General features: G+C 50.5%; 1 protein-coding gene across 5 annotated transcripts in view; it reads right to left on the minus strand.

Moving 5' to 3' along the window:
• STX2 (syntaxin 2) overlaps nucleotides 1-16684 on the minus strand; it is a 32188-nt gene extending 15504 nt beyond the window's left edge. For all 5 annotated transcript variants that reach the window (XM_088019614.1, XM_028089010.2, XM_088019615.1 and 2 more), the window contains exons 1-3: nucleotides 16554-16684; nucleotides 7209-7283; nucleotides 4322-4421 (exon numbers count right to left, since the gene is read on the minus strand). In XM_088019614.1, coding sequence (XP_087875740.1) covers nucleotides 4322-4421; nucleotides 7209-7283; nucleotides 16554-16583 — 205 coding nt within the window. In that variant the 5' untranslated portion in view covers nucleotides 16584-16684. The remainder of the gene's footprint in view (nucleotides 1-4321; nucleotides 4422-7208; nucleotides 7284-16553) is intronic.
• Nucleotides 16685-17323: the final 639 nt, after the last annotated feature.

Raw genomic sequence — 17323 nt, forward strand, 5'->3', positions numbered from 1 at the left:
AACTGCATATTCCCTACTAAAAGCAGTAACAAAGTGTGTTTTTTAGAAAGAAATGACCTCAGATGGAAGTTGTGAGACTCAAGGAAAAATAAGGAGCCCTGGTATGGGTATGCATGTGGGGAGATCCAAATGGACGTTCATTGTACAAACATTTATGTTGCTTTTACCCATTATATACGTACGACAACATGCGCATACAAGAATAGGTGGGGTTAAAGTTTCCTAACGTCCTTGTGTTACCTGGATGTAGTAGAAACACAGACTTCTACTGGACCTTAATCAAGAACGCACACTACACTCTAGAGGATGATGACTGTAACAAAAGAAAGTAGTACATATAAATAAGCTAGTGGTGGAGGGCATAAAATCCTTAAAACCCAATCCAAAAGAAAGCCTGAAAAGAGAGAAGTAACAGAGAACAAGCAAGAAAAATGAAAATAAATATGATTATGAATGTCCACCTCACTATATCAATAATTCTAGCCAACAGCCTAAAATCAATTAGTGACCAAAAAAATGATCAGACTGGAAAAAAGACAAAACCAAAAAATTATTTATAAAAGATGAGACAAACACATAAGGCACACGGCTATGGGAAGATCAACAGGAAGCAGTGGGGAAACCTATCCCACACCCACTAATCGAGGCAAATCTGGGAGCTCTGTTCACGCAGGCAAAGTGGCCTCGAGGGCACAAAGCGACCGTCATTGGGGGCGGGAGGGATGCTCCCCCCACGACGAAAGGCCCAACGCAGCACAAGACTCTACAGCTGTGAAGGCACTGGCCCCCCAGCTTTCCACGCACATGCGTCTGGTCCGGACCCTGGAAGGAGGGCAACAGACGGCTACGGAGGCCTCCACGGGACCGGGCTTCAGACGAGAACAGGGCTGCACATCAGGCAACAGCACTTCATCAGTATTATCTTCCCCAATCAGAGGAACAGTGCCAGCGTGCAAGAGTGTCCTTCTTTGGAGATAAATCTCAAAGCAGTCTCTCTCAAAGGGGTCAGCAAAAATAAGAGCCCACAGGGAACACACGTATCCCACACGAGAGCCCGCACAGTGTGTGTCCATTCGGGCGCATGCGCACACACAGACCAGCATGGCGAACGTGGACCGCTGGTGAGTCCCACTGTACCATCACGGCAACCTTCCCAGCGATCCAAAAATGTTACACTAAAACTCTGAAGACAAAGTCTAATGCCACCAGTACCTTGATCCAGCAGGAACCGGCCCGGGAGCAGGGCACCACCTGGTGGCCACTGTGCTCAGGCACCGCGCGGCCCTGAGGCTGGCAGGGCTGGGCAGCCCCCGTCCACCCATCGTGGACCCAGGAGCAGGGCAGGGAGAGAGCTGAGGCACCCCTGGCCCTCCCAAGGGCCAGCAACCCGCTGCCTTCTGCATCGCCCCAACCGCCCCCCCAGGGCCCTGTTCTGCAGGAGAGAAACTGTACTTCTCTTTTCAAAGGTCAATTAAGTGAGCACTTGGACACTGCCTCCCATGTTTTGGTTCACACTCTGTCATGAAACAGACAGAAGACCAGAGCAATCATTTTATTTACAGCCCAGAAGGGACTACTGTGAAGATTTAAGAGTTCTGCATGTATTCAAACAGGAGTGTTATCTGCATAATTCTTTGGAGGTAAATTATTCAAAAGAAAAAAACATGCTAATATTTATTCAAATTTAATTTTCCCAAGAATTAAGATGTTAATAGGTGTTACATAAAAAGTTCTGTGGGCAAATAAACGTGTGAAACACTACACTAAGTTAAACAGGTTTCTTTATTTAAGCAGGACTGCTCAGGGCCTTTATTACTGAGGACACTGTAACTTCCCAAGAGGGGATATGGTATAAGAAGGCTCCCAAACGTACTAGGTGACACACCTCCTGTTTCATAGGCTAGCTGACGGCATTCATGCTCCAGAACACATTCTGGGAAATGTTTTTCTAAACCATAAGATAAGGCATCTACTGAGAGTCAAAGCATTATTTTACAAGACATTCAAAATCTTAAAATTAAGAACATGTTCTTTTCCAATGCAGTACCTTTATTTCTTCAATGTAAGGCTATACCAAATAATCCTCTAACAAAAAGTTGCTTTCCCATTTCCTTACACCACACACAAAAATAGACTCCAAATGGTTGAAATATGAGACAGGAGTCCATCAAAATCCTAAAGGAGAACACAGATAGCAACCTCTTCGACCTCAGCTGCAGCAACTTCTTCCTAGAAACATCACCAAAGGCAAGGGAAGCCAGGGCAAAAATGAACTATTGGGATTTCATCAAGATAAAAAGCTTTTGCACAGCAAAAGAAACAGTCCACAAAACCAAAAGACAACCGACAGAATGGGAGAAAATATTTGCAAATGACATATCTGATAAAGGGCTAGTATGCAAAATCTATAAAGAACTTATCAAACTCAACACCCAAAGAACAAATAATCCAATCAAGAAATGGGCAAAAGACATAAACAGACATTTTTCCAAAGAAGACATCCAAATGGCCAACAGACACATGAAAAAGTGCTCACCATCGCTCGGCATCAGGGAAATCCAAATCAAAACCTCCATGAGATACCACCTCACACCAGTCAGAACGGTTAAAATTAACAAGTCAGGAAACGACAGATGTTGGCGGGGATGTGGAGAAAGGGGAACCCTCCTGCACTGTTGGTTGGAATGCAAGCTGGTGCAGCCACTCTGGAAAACAGTATGGAGGCTCCTCAAACAGTTGAAAATAGAGCTACCCTACGATCCAGCAATTGCACTACTGAGTATTTACCACAAAGATACAAATGTAGGGATCCGAAGGGGTACGTGCACCCCGATGTTTATAGCAGCAATGTCCACAATAGCCAAACTGTGGAAAGAGCCAAGATGTCCATCGACAGATGAATGGATAAAGAAGATGTGGTCTATATACACAATGGAATATTGTGCAGCCATCAAAAGGAATGAGATCTTGCCATTTGCAACGACGTGGATGGAACGGGAGGGTGTTATGCTGAGTGAAATAAGTCAATCAGAGAAAGACATGTATCATATGATCTCACTGATATGAGGAATTCTTAATCTCAGGAAACAAACTGAGGGTTGCTGGAGTGGTGGGGGGTGGGAGGGATGGGGTGGCTGGGTGATGGACATTGGGGAGGGTATGTGCTATGGTGAGCGCTGTGAATTGTGCAAGACTGTTGAATCACAGATCTGTACTTCTGAAACAAATAATGCAACGTATGTTAAGAAAAAAAGAAGAAGAAAATAGCAGGAGGGGAAGAATGAAGGGGGGGAAATCGGAGGGGGAGACGAACCATGAGAGACGATGGACTCTGAGAAACAAACTGAGGGTTCTAGAGGGGAGGGGGGTGGGGGGATGGGTTAACCTCTTGATGGGTATTAAAGAGGGCACGTTCTGCGTGGAGCACTGGGTGTTATGCACAAACAATCATGGAACACTACATCAAAAACTAATGATGTAATGTATGGTGATTAACATAACAATAAAAAAGATGGAAAAAAAAAGTTGCTCTCAACTTTCCTCCAAAGTTGAGAATAAGTGTCCCCATCACCACTTCCACTTAACCCCATATCAGAGGTCACTGAAATAAGTCCACTAAAAATAGAAAGCACGGAGGAAAGGGAAAAGTGTCATTCACAGATGACATTCCTGGGTGCAGAGACAATCCAACAGAATCTACACAGAAATTAACAGCATTAATAAAGTAATTAGGCAAGATAACAGGGATACAAGGTCAACGTGTAAAAGCCCACTGTACTTCTAGACATAGAAACAAACAGAAAATAAAGCTTATAGCAGATACTATTTACATTAATATCAATCCTCCAGCACCTTTTAAGAAACACAGTGCAGGATGTGTGAGGTCCCTACAGCAAACCCTGCAGAGCATGACTGAGAGAGATTAAAGAAAATGAAAATTGTAGAGGGACAGACCCTTTCCATGGATTAAAAGATGCAATATTTTAAAGACACCAATTCTTCCCAAAAATGACGTATGGATTCCAATTCACAATCTCTGGTTTATCCAGATTCATCTTACCTGCCTAAAAATGCTGTTTCCAACTCAGTCTCTTATTAACTTTCATTTATTTTGTTTAAAGATTTACTCTATTTTGGAGAGGGAGAGCGTGAGCAGGGAGAGGGGCATAGGGAGAGAAAGTGCATCCGAACAGAGGGGCGGCCTGCCTGCCTCCGGGGTTCAGATAAGCTCCCCGCGCGACTGTGCACGGTCAGGGCTGAGGCCTGTTTCCTAGGCAGCGAGAGAAAGAGGGTGGCACAATTTTTAAAGCCAGTGACTTACTTCCCTCTGGGTTTGGTGCAGAAAGAATGATGCTGTGGTTTTTCTTTACTTCTTCAACATACTGAGCTGTTTTAACTGTGCTGCTTCTGATCTCCTCAACCTAGGACAGACACAAACAGCCATCACTGTTGTGGCAAATTCAAATCTGCTACCACTTCCCATTACCTAAAAAGGGAAGGATAAATGAACAATTACCACATGAAAAAAGAACAGCCTTTTTCCATTCTCACATTGATAATTATTTAATTGAAAGATAAAAAAAATGTACCGTGTTAAGATCCATACCTCCATGACTAAGGCGGTATCAACTGACATTCACCAACAAAACCTATCAGGTTGTAAAAACCTTTACAAGTGGGGCGCCTGGATGGCTCAGTCGTTAAGCGTCTGCCTTCGGCTCAGGTCATGGTCCCAGGGTCCTGGGATCGAGCCCCGCATCGGGCTCCCTGCTCCGCGGGAAGCCTGCTGCTCCCTCTCCCGCTCCCCCTGCTTGTGCTTGCTCTCTCCCCCACCCCCTCTCTGTGTCAAATAAATAAATAAAATCTTTAGGGGCGCCTGGGTGGCTCAGTCATTGGGCGTCTGCCTTCGGCTCAGGTCATGATCCCGGGGTCCTGGGATCGAGCCCGCATCGGGCTCCCTACTCAGCGGGAAGCCTGCTTCTCCCTCTCCCACTTCCCCTGCTTGTGTTCCCTCTCTCGCTTTGTCTCTCTCTGTCAAATAAATAAATAAAATCTTTAAAAAAAAAAAAGAAAAAAACCTTTACAATCAAGACCCAAGTGTTAGCACAGATGACATTCACTGGAAGCACAAGGCCACGCACCCAGTGCTCCGTGCAGTCGAGGTAGACAAGGCTACCCTGGCAGTAACACTCCACGTGGGGAGGCGTCTGCAGCCGATGGGGCCAAGCCTCCAGAGTCATGGTTTTTACCTCTCGTGATCTAAACTATTCAACACCTGTTTAAAATGTAAGGTACTCACCAGCGTGATTTATCCAAATGGATCCACGTATCCATAATTACCACACTGGAAAAATAGTTTAAATGTTTACTGATTCATTTTAAAATAGTAATTATAAGATCATTCCACGTTGTGGTAGAAGTCCACATCCGAAACCTGCAAGTGTTCCCTTATAGGGCGAAAGGGACCTTGCAGATGGGGCTAAGAGTCTTAAGATGGGAAATTATCCTGGATTGTCTGAGTTGCCCCAAAGCAACCACAAGAGTCCTTACAAAAAGGAGCCCAGAGGATTAAATCTAGAAGAAGGGGGTGTGGTAACATCGGCAGAGGCTGGAGTGATGCACTTTCAGAGCCAACACTCTGGAGTCTTCTTCCCTGGAGCCTCCAAAAGGAGCCAGCCCCGCCAGCAGGCCCATTTCAGGTCTGGCTGGAACTGCACGATGGTGAATGCCTGTCGGGGGAAGCCACTCGGGTCGTGCTTCTTTGTGACAGCAGCGAGGAGAGTAAGTCCACACACTTATTCATGAGAGAAGGGGGAAAAGACAACTTCGTATCACTATGAAAATGGTCCTGACCACATGGACTCCTTGAAGGGGTCTTGGCCGCCCAGAGGCCCCAGTCCCAGCTCCAAAGCACATTTGGAAAACCAAGTGTTTAGAGGAGAGTGTAACACAGAATTCTGGCTTCCTAGAAGGGCGAACGGCCGTGTTGCTAGGCCTGGAGGCGATTTCCATCCACACGCAATTTCTGTAGGACTTTATAAACTTTACATACTTGTAATATTATTACTAATTCATGTAAAAACAATGCATAAAATAAAAGCTGACTCTTTTAAACGTTTGCTAGTTCATCATGAAGGCGTAAACACACGCGGGATACTCTGGGTTCTGTGCACAGGCCGGCAGCTCCACCAGCCGTCCGGAAAGTGCCGTTTCTGCAGTAAACTCCGTGGTACACAACGGTCAGCAAGTAGAAAAGACACCATTTGGCCCCCCGCAGAGTTCTGCAGTCTCTCTGGCAGCAGCCCCAGTGGCCCAGAAAGGAAAGGGGGCTGTCGCGCTCCCAACACGGTGCCAGGGGGCAGCCGGCGATCAGCATGGTGCCCACCCCCACCGACGGCTAGGAGGGACACGGCACAGGATCTCTTTCTGTCCCTTACAAATCATCTTCACAAAGGGGACATTTCCTGGCCACCCGGTAGGGCACCGGCCAGGTGCAAAATCCTGTCTTTTACGATGTTCTAAGTGATATTTAAGATCTGAATGCCATACTCTAAAAACAAGTTTGTATTAACATCGTTGTCTATTTGTCTAAGAAGTCATTCCACAAAGCTTAACTGTAAAATGAAACAACTATTTAACGAGTGAAAACCTGAACTTCAGTTGGACTCTGCTGCTCCCGAGCACCCCCCCTCCAAGCACGGGCACCATTCTCGTGCCTCCACGGCACCACAGCCAACGTGGGTCGGCTCGTGGCTCCCAGAAACCAAGAACCAGATCTGTGCCACTCTCTAAAGGAGCAGGCGGCCCTCAGTCTGGAGACCACCACCAGCCCTGGGGCGAGGGCCTGTGAGACACAGACCTACCCTGGGGCGTGGCCAGGCTCCTGGAGGCAGCCCTCCCCCTCCCCCTCGGAGCTCGCGTCCAGCCCCGGCTCCGCATTACGCCGGGAGCGGAAGGCTCCTCCCTGGGGAGGGCAGGGGCTCGGGGCTCTAAGCCACCACTCCCACCAACCCCTCCCCAGGCCTATCACCAGGAAGAATGGCTCAATACTACCAGATATGTTCAGAGCACGAGAAATTCTAGAGAACTTATGTCATCAAAAACAACTTTTTAAAATATTACTTTTGGTATTTTCCAAATATAACACACACACAGTTACACTGTGTTTAAAGAAGAAAGTCTACTGGGCTTCATCGAACGGCTCTTACCTGATGGAAGAAATCATCCATGAAATGGTCCTTCTCAACAACAACACTTGTGTCCCCATCGTCATTTTTTCTACACTAAAATGGAAAATATAAAAAGGAAAATTCGGATTTTAGAAATGTTCCCACAGGTACAAACGCTGGGAGAGAAAGGCAAGTGGCTAGAGTGCGGGGCTGTGACAAGCCAGCGCTGTCTGTGGGGCCGGCCCACGGAGGACCCCGGGCGCACAGCTGGGGCAGGACGGGGACAGCAGACAGCCCTGCGGGCAGCACGGCCGCTTCCTGGAAACAATGGAGGGACTTCCAAGAACTTAGTGACCACCAAGGTCAACATGACACAGCAAGTTTTATCCTCAAGAACTGAACCCCTCGTACTGCATATTTTCTATAAAGATTAAAAAACACACCACTGGCTAACTTTGCTAAAGCACACAATTTTCAAGGAACTTGCACATGTAGTAGGTGGTGTTCCTCATTTTTCCCTAAGTGAGTAACTCCCAGGGGCACCCACAAATAATCAATAAGCACTTTAATAAGGAAACAGTCAGTAGGAAGAAGGAAAGCGACTGTCCCGAACTGGAAAGAGCCACAGTGATGCTACACCGGCAGTCAGGCTCTGTACATTTAAATCCCATCAAAGAATATTCTAGGGCAGTTCTCAAACTTGAGTTGCATGAGAATCATGGGAAGGCTGGGTCTCTGACTCAGCAGGTCAGGGTGGGGCATTCTGAACACTCTAGAACATTCTAACACAGTCTAGTGCGGCTGCTGGTGCCTGGACCCCGCGTAAAGAACCACATTCCAGGGAGGCAAACTCTGTACCGGTGGAAGCCAGCCCTGGGAAGACGGCATCGGCTGTGTTCAGCACAGAGCACCGACCGCCCAGCCCAGGGGTCTCCTCCCTGAGCTCACCGTGGGCATCAAAGGCGTGTATACAGCATCCCCTACTGGGGAGAGCGGGACTAAGACAAAAGGAAAGAAAACCTGCCAGAAAGACGTGGAGGGAACAGCTTTTGAACCATCTCCGTGAGGACACACCGGATGAGCCCGCTCACTGCCAAGCCCACTCACTGCCAACCCTGTGGAAGCTCAGGTGGCCGTGGGTTCCAGGAATTCTCAGAACCTTAGCAAAATGGAAGTCTTTACCCATTCCAAGTCTGGACTGTAGCTTTACTGATCTACAGCCTACAAAAAACTTGGAAACAAAATTCTACTAAAATTTAGCTAAGAAAAATGTGCAGTTAGTAAATGTTTAGGAAAGCACAGGAAGGCTTCCCTCTGCACCATCCAGGGCCCTCGTGAAAGCAAGATTCGGCCTAAGAGTCAACAACAATCTCTCACCACCCTGAGGAGATCTCTAGATGTCACCTCTCTCAGCCTGGGGCCTCTTCTGGGCCAAGAAAAGCCACGTCAGTTAGCGGAGGCAAAGGGAAAAGAGAGGTTTCTCTGAGATAGACAGGAAGAGCTCACTCAGAGGAGTGGCTTGTACGAGGGTGTGAGGAAGCCCTAATCGCAGGGTCGCAGGGTGACACGGTGCATGCCGCGCAGACGAGACGAGCGGGGCAGACCAGCAGCACAGTCCACAAGGGGGAGGCAGGAGCACCCCACGGCATGAGCCTGCACTGTCCCTCTTGCTGGCGTGCGCGCTCGCTGGGCTGGGGAGGGACCCCCTGGTTCCCCTCAGGCGTGGCCGCACACTCCGTTAACCCTATTTATTCCCTTTGCCCTGACTCCCCAGGGTGGGGGCTTCCCGGTAATGTCCTGAGTTACATACACTGAGCCACCACCTTGCTCTCACATGACACCAGTTGTTGAGAAAGGCGCCTGGAATGCGTGCTACTGACAATGCTTGGTTTGTCTGTGTTAACAGGACAGGTATTATGAGTTGAACTGTGTCCCTAGAAAAGCAGACGTGAAAGGCCTAATCCCAGGCCTCAGCATGTGAACCACGGTGGGAACAAGGGTTTGTGTGGGTGACGATGAGGTCATCCTGGAGCAGGGTGGGTCCTTCACCCAACATGACCCCTGTCCTCGTAAGAGAAGACAGCCACCCAGGGGAAGAGGGCCACCAGGATGCCCCCAAGGACGGCCAGCCCCACTGGAAGCTGCAAGGGCAAGGAAGGAGCCCCCCACCGGTGCCGAGGGCGCATGGGCCTGCCATGCCTCCCTCTCAGACCTCTGGCCTCCAGAGCTGGGAGAACCCCTCCTGCCGTGTATCAGCCCCCGGTCTGTGGTACTTTGTTCTGACAGCCCAAGGACACTGACCCGGCCCGTCAGGGCTGCCTTCCATGCACTGGCCTCCCTCACTGATCAAGACGGTTTTCCCATTACTGTCAGCAGGAAAACAGTGTCGTCCAGATGTGGGTTCCAGTCTCCTTCCCGGCAGCGCCTGAACCTCCAAGTTTCTGTCTCCGGGTCTGTGAAACATGGGCTCCCTCGGCCCCACCTCCTTCAGAGACAGGCTGTAAGCACTTCCATCTACCTGTGTGACCGAAGGGGTCTCTCTGTCACAGGGCTGTGTCAACTGACAAAGGCTTTCATCAAATCATCCTAGTCTCAGTTGGGAGCAAAGCCGCACTTAAACTGGCCATCGGCAAGCAAGCTGCAGAAACAGACATCAAGGTAAGCAATACTCGAGGACACAGAGTGCTGCTGACGGCTACGGAGAGCCAGGACTGCAGGAAGCACCCTTGCCAACCACCACCCACGGCCCGTGTCCGCATGGCCACGTCACGCACTGGAACACAAACCACACGGTGAAGGGACGTGCTCAAGTGCTCAGGGCAAAGCAGTGCCGGGCCAGGATGCGAATCCAGGTCTGTTGGACTTTACAAAGCTCACCATCAACAACTCCCCCACGATGACTCTGACCACAAAGAGCTGCCCTTCACCTCCAGCTCCAACACTCAGCCAATGGTCCCATTAACTACCCCCATGTTGCCAGGAAGAGGCCGAGGCACCAAGGACAGAGGGGCTGCCCTTGTCAATTTGACTCCAAACGCCCTTGCTCTTAAATATTCACCATCCACGCCTCAGAGGAAGAGCTTCCCCACAGGTCCTCCACTGCAGACAGAGCCCAGCTACCAGGCCCTCGTCCCGACTCCCGGCGGCAGCCTCACCCTTCGCCTTCCAGAGAGCGTACACCTTACCCCACTCATCCTAACTGGGCCCTGTATCACTCTACTTCCCGGTGGGTATTCGTCTTCCCTTCTCCGCTGTGGGGTCTCAGAAGGAAACGGTTATGTCATGTCCAGCTCGAATCAGAACAACAGAATGAAGGAGCATCACCTAAGTAATGGCTTCCCGTGGACAGACGTGAACTCGATTTAGGAGCTAGTGCAGCGGTTCTCCCTGTGGCCCGGAGCACCGAGAGATGAGAAAGGCACCTGCCCCACTGGACTCTCACAGGGCTGCTCACGTCACACTGGTCTGAAAGTAACTGCAGGCTCACACATGGCCGTTCTGGTTTGCTTTCTGTGGAACACTGCAAAGCCACACAAGGAGAAGGTATACTACAGTGAGCCTCGGATGCGTCCATCACACGGTTCAACCGCCATCTCCCCGCAGCTTCACCTGTGCCCCCCACCCCCACTGCACTAGGTCACCCCAGGCAAATCCCACACAGGAGATGCCCGCTCGAGGCCCCACACAGCAGACAACTCCAGCTGCCACTGCAGGAGAGACCACACGGCCCACCGCGGTTCTCAGGGCGACGGTCCCCGACCTCGCGCCCCCAGGGGGGCACGTCATGTCACTGCCACACTTTCACTGACCATACCCCACATGCGGTGGCCACCAGCAAACCAGACCAAGGAAGCCCAATGCGGCCTCCACCCTCTGACCCGTGCGGCACCCCTGATCTCCAGCCAGCCCTGCAGGCAAGGGAGTGCCCTCTGCCTGCAGCCAGCAAAGAGCCAGAGGACTTGGAATGCATTTTCTCTTCTGTCTCCTGTCTTCATCCTTATTTTACAACCTCTACCTCTACTTCTTATTTCTAACAGGAATTCTCAAAACTATCAGGTAACTGGAGATAGGTTCCATCACTGTCTTAGGTTTGCCATTCCTCAGAAAGGGAAACCGAGAGATGGCAGACAGAACACTGCTACTCACAGGAGCACCTCCTTCAGTCCCTCCCGCTGGGACAGTGGAGTCCGAGCCCTGATCGAGGCCTGACCGTGGCTTTACTGTGAATAACAAAACGACTCTTGGCAAAGCAGTTTCTAAAAGCAGTGGGAACACTCTCCAACGTGACGTGTTTGATTTCCAAAGTGTCAAAGTGCAAGATAAACATTCAAACATCAACATTCCGTTTCTGTTAAATTTTAAAAGAGGCCCCCTTCAAAGTAGCGTATAAAAAATGAAATCCTCCGTGTGTGACCACTATTGTCAGGAGCAGACACTGAGCAGCGTCCATGCTTGGGGACTGTTTCACAGACGCGAAAAATTTGTCCCTGGAATGCTCACTGTTTAGATTTCAATAGAAGCTGAATTATCACAAGTTAGTAGAATCCAAACCTGGATAAAACACTGGCTTCTTTCTCCACATGCAGAGACACGAGGGCCTTGCACAGATAGTAACTGTGGGCACATAAACTACGCTTTTTTGAAATATATACAGCTGCTGTATCTTTGCTGCTAGAAAACATTAACTTAAATCGCTTAAGTAAAAGAAAAGAGTGCCTGTAACTGAATATAGGTTGTCTCCTATTCATAGCTGTCTCCTGGCATTTATATGTAACATGCCTTCTTCATATTTTTCTATTATTATGCTTTACGCCCCAATGTTGTTTCACATTTTCGTACTTTCACTGAACGCTTGTCTCCACTGTTAATATCACACAAATACCTCTTACAGGTACTTAGACTTGACATCAACCGAATCGCACCGCACAGATGCTTCTGCCATTTGACTTTCTCCCCGTGACGTGTTTAAAGGTTTCTCCTTACCTCTCCCTTTCACTCACTGACGCACTAGTCCTCCCTCCGTCCTTCACACAGCTCGTCCCCACCTTGGAGCCTTGGGGCTTCCGCTGGGGCACAGCTGCCCCGACCTGTCCCCGGCGGGCTTCTCCGTCTCCTTCGGGCCGCAACCAGCCCACCCACAGCCACGCACCCTGCTCTATTTCCCTCAGAGCAAGAATGTACTTGGCTCGTTCCTGCCCCCCCCCAAGTGTCCCGGCAGCAAGCACACCACCTGCCTTCCCACAGCTCGTGCATCGGGGCTGTGACGGAGCCGGGCCCCACTCAGAGGGCTCAGGGGAGCAAACGAAGAGAAGGGGGAGGAGACCGAGGTGAGGGTGGGGAGGGCAGAGGACAAGAAGCAGAGATGCACACGGGGCTGAGACAAAGCCGGTGTGAGCCGCGCGGAGCCATCACTCGCTGGTCCCTGGCTCCACTCCGCAGCAGGAGACCGGGCGGCACGTTTCTGCCCTCCAATTGAGGCATCGGTCTAACTTTGGATAAATCTCCTCCCTTCTCTGGTGCAGCTAAGGGGTTTCTGTCCCTCGTGACCCAAAGAACCTCGAGGACAACACATTCCACTGTCATCTCCATCTTCCTCACCATGGGATCTTGAAACAGAAACACACAAATTCAATCAACACCTGGCACGTTCTGAGCACAACTGGCCGCACAAGTCGGCCCTGGAAAGGGTGAAGAGTCTGGAAGAAAACAGGGTGGCGTCAGTGCTCAGACACAGGAAGATGGCCATCTCTGGGGACCTAAGAGGAAAGCAGGGCAGGAAGATCTCCCAGGGGCGACGCCTGCATGCGCTGAGACCACAAAGGCATGGAGGAGGGACGCCGCCTCAGAAACAGCAGGCAGCACCCGATGATACAACCAAGACGGCCCGGGAAGTGTGCACCAAAGAGGAAACCCTTTTATGAACTGGCTTTTCGTGAACTGGTTCTCATAGGTTCTCTATTCCTTAAATTCACAACAGCCTTGAGGTTAAAAACAAGAAGAATTAATCTGTGGAAATGTCAAAGTTTTGTTGTCTTAAAAAGAGACACACCATGGATACATATGAACATATTTGTGATAGTTAAGAACAGAGAACCCACAGATTCCAACTGGGGGAACTGTTTCTATGATGACAAACGAAATATAAAAAGTTGGTGGGACTAAATAAACCATAAAGTTTTAAGTTATAAACACACGCATTTAGGAAATCATAAATATACTATAAAATTCTTACATTTTAAGTTTCAGCGAAGTATTTAGGAAAAAAATGTTTTATTTTATAAATGGGAATCTGAATCTTTACACTAAGATGCGCAGGCTGAGCTGTCAAAAAAATAACTTTTAAAATATCTGGGCAATTTTTCTACCCTTTAAAAAACTGCATTTGCAATTCATCACCTTGAATCCAGGGATTAAAACTACTAATTTTCTCACTTCCCTTAGGTCTGCTAATGAAGACACGGAAGGACCGTATATTTGTTTATGATCCTGTAAACAATACCCACAGTTGAAATGGTAGTTTCTCTACTCTTAACTATAATAAATACATCCGTTTACATACACAAACTTTTTTTAAAAGGCAATCATAACACAGCTGGAGTCCCTGTCTCTCATAGAACAGGTATCCATCTTGTATTTACTTATTCATCCTAAGATGTTTTCCACCTTCCCTCCCTCCTTCCCGCCCTGGCCATTTGCCTCCACACGTGCACCCACGTCAGATCTGTGTTTCTCTGCATCCTGCACACCACCTCCTAGAGACCAGGCACTCATGTGTCTGTGGACAGGTGGTTCTTCTACTTCCTATAAATCAGAAACAACATCTTTCTGGGTTCAGAGTCTAGGAGATCTTGAACAAGTCACTTAAACTTTCTGCACCCAAATAAACTGGCTGCTCAAAAAGAGAATCATTGGTGGGGCTCCTGGGTGGCTCAGTCGTTAAGCGTCTGCCTTCAGATCAGGTCATGGTCCCAGAGTCCTGGGATCGAGTCCCACATCGGGCTCCTTGCTCCGCGGGAAGCCTGCTTCTCCCTCTCCCGCTCCCCCTGCTTGTGTTCCCTCTCTCGCTGTCTCTCTCTCTCTGTCAGATAAATAAACAAAATTTTTTAAAAAAAGAGAGAGAGAGAATCATTGGTTGGAAGCAGCTAAATCTGAATTTGACAAATTGTACACACTAATATTTAGGTCTTTTCCAAGGGGAACCCTATCAGTGATAATCTTCTTCTCAGGAGAAAGCACTAACAGCTAATAAAGGAAACCTTTTGGAGGTTTCCAAAAGCAACTGTTTTGCCAGGCTGGACGTTGTTGATGAGGCATGTTAACTACCAAATTAGAATTCACCTAGGAAAAAAAAACACCAGCTTAGAAACAAGGTCATGAATAGATATTCAACTACTCCAAGAACTATCCGGAAAGGATACATTTCCTTAAGGAAAAATAAAAGTTTGACTTTTATATTGGATAATTTTCAGATGAGCTTTTAAATATTAAAACTTATTAAGCTTTAAATATGTCAAATTCAATTTTAAATTAATATTTTACACTAGATAGAAGATTGCTTTTTATGACTTCCCGCAAGCATTAAAAAACTAATAAATATTAATAGCACTTATAATTACATGGCATTTCCTCCCACCTCCTCCCAGAGTGTCACACACAGGAGATAATTTCATGTTTCACAATTTCTTCTATGAGTAAGCAGGAGAGATATTATTATCCCCAATTTATGTACAGGAAAATTAAGGTTTTGAGAGTTTTAAAAAAAATTTGCCCAAGATTAGACAGCTCCACCAGGAGAAACTTTCAGCAGTCTGCTCCACAATTGCTCAGTGTCTTTATCTAGAGCAGGATGGTACTGGACTAGAGAAGGCCACTTCTAGCTCTGAAATTCTAGATCAAGACAGGTCACAAGTCCTTCACGCTGCAGCAGAGACAGCTGGAGTATACATAAGCTTCAACAGTAGTAAATAACTACCCGATTTATTTTTTGCTAATCAAGCCAAGAAAAGCTGTTTATATAGTCCACCGACAGATCTTTCTTACTATCCCCCAATATTACATCTATTCGGAGGTCTTTTGTTTGCTAAGTTACAGTTCTCCTGTTCAGATGCATTCAGCATTTCTTCCCCTCAACAAATATTTGAGCTCCTCGTGGCACAGAAAGACATTCTATGGGGTGAGATTTGCTACGTTGAACATGATGTTCAACTGCAGAGATCAGAATATTGGCCATTAACGAAAAGGGAAGAAAAAAATCGCTATGGAGAAAGGCTGTGGAATGAGTGTAAAGCCTAATTTCTATGATCCCAAGGGAGAGTCATCCTTTGCCTTTCTGAAGCAGGCTGCCTCATCAGATGCACAGAACGTCAGTAATGATTAAAGGGACTATTCCCTCTACTTTCCTAAAAATGGCCTATAACCAGGTGCGCTCCAGAGGCAAAGGAGAGAGGCAGTTAAGTCACCACATGCAACGGATGCCTTGGGCAGCGGGCCCAGCGCCCGGCTCTGAGCCGGCCTGGCTGCACAGGGCGGAGGCTTTCCCGGCGCGGTGGGATACAGGGCATAAGCACTCAGCATTAATTACTTGCCTTTTTAAAGAAAAAGGTCGTAATTAACTGTGGGCCCAAAATGTCTCAACTCTCCCTCACTCTATAAACCCCCGGCCCCGAGCTGTCGTCCTGAACACACGCGCAGTGCATCAAAGCTCGCCCCGTTCCTGAGGGAGCTGCCCTCTCGCTCAGTAAAGGGTCCCTGGCCGAGGTCACTGGCCGCGGGCTCCACACTCCCCGGGCAGGGAGCGCTGGCCGCTAGGTAAGGGCACGCCCGCGGTCCTGGTTCTCGCCGGGGAAACGCGCGCACGGCTCCGCACCCGGCCCTGCCCTCGGCCCCAGCGTCCCGGGCCACCAGGCGCCCCCAGGCCGGCGGCCTCGTGAGCCCTCCTCCTCCCACGGGCGGGGGCAGACAGTGGGCACGGGCACGAGCCCCTGCTCTCGGGCGTCCGCACCGCCGGGGGCCGACCACAGCTCAGTGAGCTCTGGCTGCCCGCAGTGCTGCGCAGAGGATCGAACAGGGCGACGCCGTGGAGCGCCTTCAGCCTGGGCCAGCAGCGAGCGGCTCCGAAAGGGGCTTCGAGGCCCCCGGCAAACTGCGCTCTCCAAGACTCAGTTTCCCCATCTGTCAGCGAGGGAATAAGCGCTCCTGCCTCTGAGCGGCGGATGCGTCCAGGACGCAGCGGACCCAGCGACCCCCGCCGCCCCTCCCGACCAGACCCGCCCTCCCCGGCGCCCCCCGCCCTCGCCACTCCCGCCCGCCCCGGAGGCCCCCGCGCCCGGCCCCGCCCGGCGCCGCCCGGCCCGAACCGCTATCCGCCGCCCGCTCGCCGCTCACCGCCCTCAGGTCCGGCAGCCGGTCCCGCATCCCCACGGGCCCGGGCGCCGCGCCCCACCGCTCGGGCCTGCCCGACGCCGCCTCCGGCCGCCGCGGACTCCCGGTGGCCGCGCCGCCTCAGCCCGCCGGTCGCCGGCTCCGCGCCGCGCCCTCCCCACCCGCCGGCGCTGCCACGGCAACCGCGCCTGCACGCTCTGCGCATGCCCGGCCGCGCCGCGCCCCGGCCCACGCAGCCTGCGGGAGCTTTCGCGGTCGGGCCGTGGCCGGGGGGGCGGGGCCGGGCTGCGAGGGGCGGAGCCCTGGGGGAAGGCGGGGCCTGCGGGACGGGGAGCTGACCGAGCCGGGCCACGAGGGGCGGGGCCTGGAGGAAAGGCGGGGCCTGCGGGGTGGGGAACAGACTGGGCTCGGCGGAGGGGGGGTGGGGCCTGAGGGGAAGCGCGGGCCTGAGTGAGGAAGGGCTGGGGCCTGCGGGTGCCGGGCGGGGCAGGGGGGCCCCGGGCGGGAGCCTGCGGGGCAGGGCGGGCCTGAGGGCCGGGCGGGACGGGGGCCTGGGGGCCGGCGGAGTTGTACAGCGGCCGCCTCTTCAACAGGTCAACCAGATGTGTCTCTTGCCCCTTCTTGATTTGCTTTTTTGTTTTTGTTCTTTCACACTCATTTGTTTTTAAAGATCGTGAACATTTTGGTAAGCATTTCCGCCAGGCTGTGGAAAGGGCTCGGTGCAGCTTTGGACACACGCACCCCGGAGGGGCTCTCCTCCAGGACGAGCACCC

Source organism: Eumetopias jubatus, unplaced genomic scaffold (genome assembly GCF_037043125.1).
Source record: "Eumetopias jubatus isolate StellerSeaLion01/CBP00866 unplaced genomic scaffold, mEumJub1_p1.0 scaffold_16, whole genome shotgun sequence".
Classification (NCBI taxonomy): Eukaryota; Metazoa; Chordata; class Mammalia; order Carnivora; family Otariidae; genus Eumetopias; species Eumetopias jubatus.